We start from the raw sequence: 4955 nt of genomic DNA on the forward strand, positions 1-4955 counted from the left end.
ACTCAGGATCAAGCAGGTGTATTTGCGTCAATGATGTAGTAGTGCACATAAGTCCACGCAATTTGGCAGGCATTATTCTATGATCAAATTGATTGGCTTCATTGAAGTTTTGTAGAGGTTGATAATTAAATAGGAGTGATGCATATCTCTTGCTGGCTGCATGCAACGGCCTATGTCATTCAGAAACTTCACTGCAAATCATTTCCAGTGTTTGAAAACTTCGAATACTCGAAATCCCAATCACTGTCTTAATAATCACCATTAGAATGTTCAAGCTCAGTTGCCGTTGTAACTATAACCATTGTTTCATCAATTCTCTTCGATACCATCTTTTAGATAAGAAATTTAATTTTATAAGCTTTTCTTTCAGTGTCTCAGTAATAGTCCATATTAGGCATTTCCATTTTCAGGATATACGAGCAATAAGTAATGACTACTATCTACTATTGACCAGCAACACCTGTTAAACGGAGGAAAGCAATATAGTTTTTTTTTTTTTTTTACTATAGATAGGAGACTCGAACTCGCAACCTCTTAATTGAGTATGGAAAGGCTAAAATTTAGGAAGATAAGAGACTCGAACCTGCAACCTCTTAATTGAATATGAAGAGTCTATGCTATTTAAGCTATTACTCATTGGCACGAAAGCAATATAGTTGAAACTAATGAGTTTGTACATTTCATTAAAAACTAAAACTCCTTAATATAGTTGATATCATTGTATTTGTGTAAATTTCATTTTTTATTTACCAGTAAAAACAATTATCAATAAATTGCCAATAAAATAATCATTGAGAAAATTATTTTGACTAATAATGTTACAAAATATTTGTAAGCTATTTTTACGATAATTTGTTGCCAAATTATTTTAATTGAAAGTAAAATGTTAAAAATTATTTTTTTAATTGAAATTAAAATATTTTATTTAAATATATCTCTAGATACTTTTATAGAAACTAAATAAAGTACTTAAATATTATTTTAAATGACAAAAAGTGGTCACTATTTTGCGATCGATTTTATTAGTGATCAATATCGTTTAGTACTAATTTAATAACATTGATTGAAAATTAGTCGTTAATATCGATCGCTAGCCATTAGCCATCGAAATTGGTGGCTATTTTTAAATTAGCGACCAAAGTTTTAACGATGATCAGTTATGATATTTTAATTTGTAATAAATACTTTGTTTCGTATTTATGATGATGATGATGATATTTAATATTCTCTCTTTGGAAAATACTTGATTACTTTAGTAGCTCTTATTGCTATTTCTTTTTTTGTTTTTTGTGTTTACCAACTACTACTAATCCCTTGTAATTGGTTATTATAAGTATAAAGTACTGCAGATAATAACAAAAAGATTATTTAGTATTCACTAAATAAAAAAAGAAAGGCATAACAGAAAGAAGTGACAAAAGATTTGGATCGAATCCCACGTAATGGCGAAAAGTTAGGGATAATTTGGTGAGTGAGAGCATTGCATCGGCATAGGAACGGAAAGAGTTTGCTTCGCAAACAAACTCCAACTAACTAACTAACTATTTAATTAATTAATTAATTAACCTTCTTCCCCTATTAGCATTATTAATCTTCCAGCTTTGACAATATAATCTCCCACTCTAAACACAATTAACAAATTAATTAAGATATAACAACGAACACTGCATAAACCACTCTCTCTATAAACATTCATTGTTATTGTTTGAGAATTTGGGAAGAATAATCAAGAATGGCCCCTCCGCCATTGCACTTGTACTCGAAGAGAGAAAGCGGTGGCACCGCCATGGCGGCGATGAAGAACAAAACCACCACCACTCATCTGAAAATCAATAAGGAATCTCATTGCATCAGCAAGAATCAGAATCAGAATCAGAATCACAACAAGCAGCAACAGCAACGGCAACCGGTGATAATTTATACGCATTCTCCTAGGGTTATTGAGACAAACCCTCGCGATTTCATGCAATTGGTTCAGAAGCTTACCGGCCTCCCTCGCGACAAACGGCAGGAGGAGGAAGAGCAACCGGTGGTGGTGGAGGAGGATCTGGAGGATGAAACTACGTCGTCGTCGCCGCCGCTTTTGACGGAGGAGTATATAAACTCATGTGTCGCGCCTCCTCCGCCTCCACCTCCTCCTCTGCCGCCGCCGTTGATGGAGCCAATGACGATGATGCCTAGTTACTTCAATACATTGCCGCCGCCGCTGTTTGGGCCCGATTCGCCGGAGTTTCTTCTCTCCTCCAACTCCAACTGCACCTCCAGTAATAATAAGGCGCCGTTTAACTTCAACTACGCCGATCCCTTTTTCTTCTGAAGCAGTTTTATTTTTTCTTCCATTTTAATTTTCTCGTGAGTTTTCAACAGCCATTTTTGGTTAATTTTGCAGTTCTCGTTCCAGTTAGTTAGATACAATGCATAGGTTTTTAGTTTTCTGTTTCTTTGGATTCGTCAGACTAATAATAAGAATGATTGGTATAGCATATTAGCTTCTTAGCTGATAGGGTTTCGCTTTTGCTAATTGCTACATACAATTTTGAAGACAAATGTTATTTGAATTTGTGTATACTGTATACTTTTTTTATATTAAAAATAANGAATATTTTTTCATTTTTTTTGTCACTGTTTTTGTTAACTTCTATCCTAATAATATAAATAATATCCAGAGAGTGATGGGTAAGGCAAAAACGTGGTCCGAGTCAAATTTTTAACATTATAAAATTTGTCTAAACAATTAAGTTTGATTAGTTTAGTGGTTAGCATATTAGTTCATTTAAATAGTAGTAATTTATTGACGAATAAAATTTTTTTAAATAAATTGAAAGATATTGTAAAAAATAAAAAAAATTATTTAAATAAGTATGACTGTAACGAATTAGTCTTTACCCTGCTAAAAAAAAAATCTATCTATGCCAAAGAGAATATGAACTCTGCCAGGGTTTTTGAGCTACCTAAATAATAAGCTTTTGCTGAAAAACAAACTACAAGCAGCTGGACTAACGACTAAAATTTGCTAATTGGAAATATCTTATTATTTCAAAACTATTTGAAGTTTTGAACACTAACCGCTTGTTTGAAAATTTTTTATAGTATAAAATTGAATTGAATTCTAATATTTGAAAAGCATTATTATTAATTAAAAAATTAAATAGTTCTTCATATTTGATTTTAACGACAAACCAATAACAAAAAACGAACATGAACTATCAATAACCAATTTGTTGAATGGTATGATGATATAGCAAGTAAAACAAAATTAGTTATTAATGATAAATTATAACAACTAATTCATGTTATTAAAATAGAATGAAATTATACCATTTTTTTAGGGTTGCACGCGGATCGGATCGGATCGGATATGGCCAAAATTTCGATCCGATCCGCACTAAAATCATCAGATCGGATCGGATCCAATATCCGCAGTTTTTAAGGTTGGATCCGATCCGATCTGATCCGCACATTTGCGGATCGGATCGGATCGGATATCGGATATATCCGCAAAACACAAAAATATTTTTAAAAGCTTATTTTTATTAAAAAATATCAATGAAATTCATTTTTTCTATTCTTTTAAATATGTTTACTCTTGAAATAATATTAAACATACTTTTCTTAAATAATAAATTAAAATAATACAACATATATGATAATTATTAGTTGAAATAAAATATAAAAAGAATATTTATTTATTTATTTCTTTATTTTTGCGGATACGCGAATATGCGGATATCAACACAAAATCTGCAATCCAATCCGATTAGTGTGCGGATCCGATCCAATCCGATCCGAAAGCCTTGCGGATCGGATCCATATCCGCAATTTTCGGATCGGATTCGGATAAATACCGCGGATATGCAGATTGGATCCGATCCATGAACATTCCTAATTTTTTCTTAGTGCCATGATTGATACAACTTCATTTAAAATGTTCAGACATATTGACAAATGTTTGGTGTTATTAATCTAAGTTAAACACATAAAATTCATATGTGCGGATGATTTTTTTAGATCTATATAGTAGACCTTTAAAAAAAATAAGTATATATCATATTAAGTGAATTGAAGGAAAGAAAAAGGAAGAGAAGAGAATGAAAGTGGTAAGAGAAGAGAGTGTGTATGTTAAAAGGTGGGAGACGTCTCAGAGAATGTGAGTGACAAAAATTAAGAAGAAGTAATTAAATTTTAAGGATAGTTTAGACATTTTAAGTTTTAAGTGAAATCTCACTAGAATGGAATTTCAAATTGGACCTATTTGGGTCAGAATTTATTTTGAGAGAAAAAAATTAGAATTGAATTGAATTCTATCTAAACTAAATTAATTATTTTTGTTTCAAATACTGGAATTAAATTCAATATCTATAGGCAGGGACGGATTTATACACATTGTAGTACCCCACTACAATTTGAAATTTTTTTGAGTAGTATATGATGATAATATTTATTTGCCCTCATTAAATTATTGAATTTGATCTCACAATAATTTTTTATTCAACTTTTGGTACTTAATAGTCAATTTAAGAATTTAATATTAGATGTTTATTAGAATGATCAATTTTCAATTTAAATGAGATTAGTGGTGTTCTTTCTTAGAAATGAACTCAAAGAATATTATTTATCTTTTTTTTTAAATTAGTTTTAGTTTTTCCTATAGCAACTACATTTTTGTTCTTACTATTAAAATTTTTTGAATCTATCAATGTGTATAAGAATTGAATTTCAAGAGATTTTCAAGCATCCTGTAAAAAAATGGTTGTTTCTCTTTGAATCTCTTTTATAAAAGCATAGTTATGATTTTAGTAATAGAGTAAGACTATAAGAGTAGTGATGCTCCATCCCTAATCATTGTTGGTCTATAATCTTTTAAATTATTAAACAAATTAATCTTTTATAAAATAAATGAATAAATTAATTTTTAACGTTTTATAAAATTTGACAAGATAATATTGAGTTTTCTA

General features: G+C 30.4%; 1 protein-coding gene across 1 annotated transcript; it reads left to right on the plus strand.

Annotated features, from left to right (window-relative positions):
- LOC107610531 (VQ motif-containing protein 20-like) lies at window positions 1733-2317 on the plus strand. The gene has a single exon (XM_016312578.1). The coding sequence runs from the start codon at window positions 1733-1735 to the stop codon at window positions 2315-2317; it is 585 nt and encodes a 194-aa protein (XP_016168064.1).

This window comes from Arachis ipaensis, chromosome B08, assembly GCF_000816755.2.
Source record: "Arachis ipaensis cultivar K30076 chromosome B08, Araip1.1, whole genome shotgun sequence".
Taxonomy (NCBI): Eukaryota; Viridiplantae; Streptophyta; class Magnoliopsida; order Fabales; family Fabaceae; genus Arachis; species Arachis ipaensis.

Excerpts from the sequence above, each read along its gene's own strand:
- LOC107610531 (XM_016312578.1), top strand. The coding sequence starts at position 1,733 with ATGGCCCCTCCGCCATTGCACTTGTACTCGAAGAGAGAAAGCGGTGGC.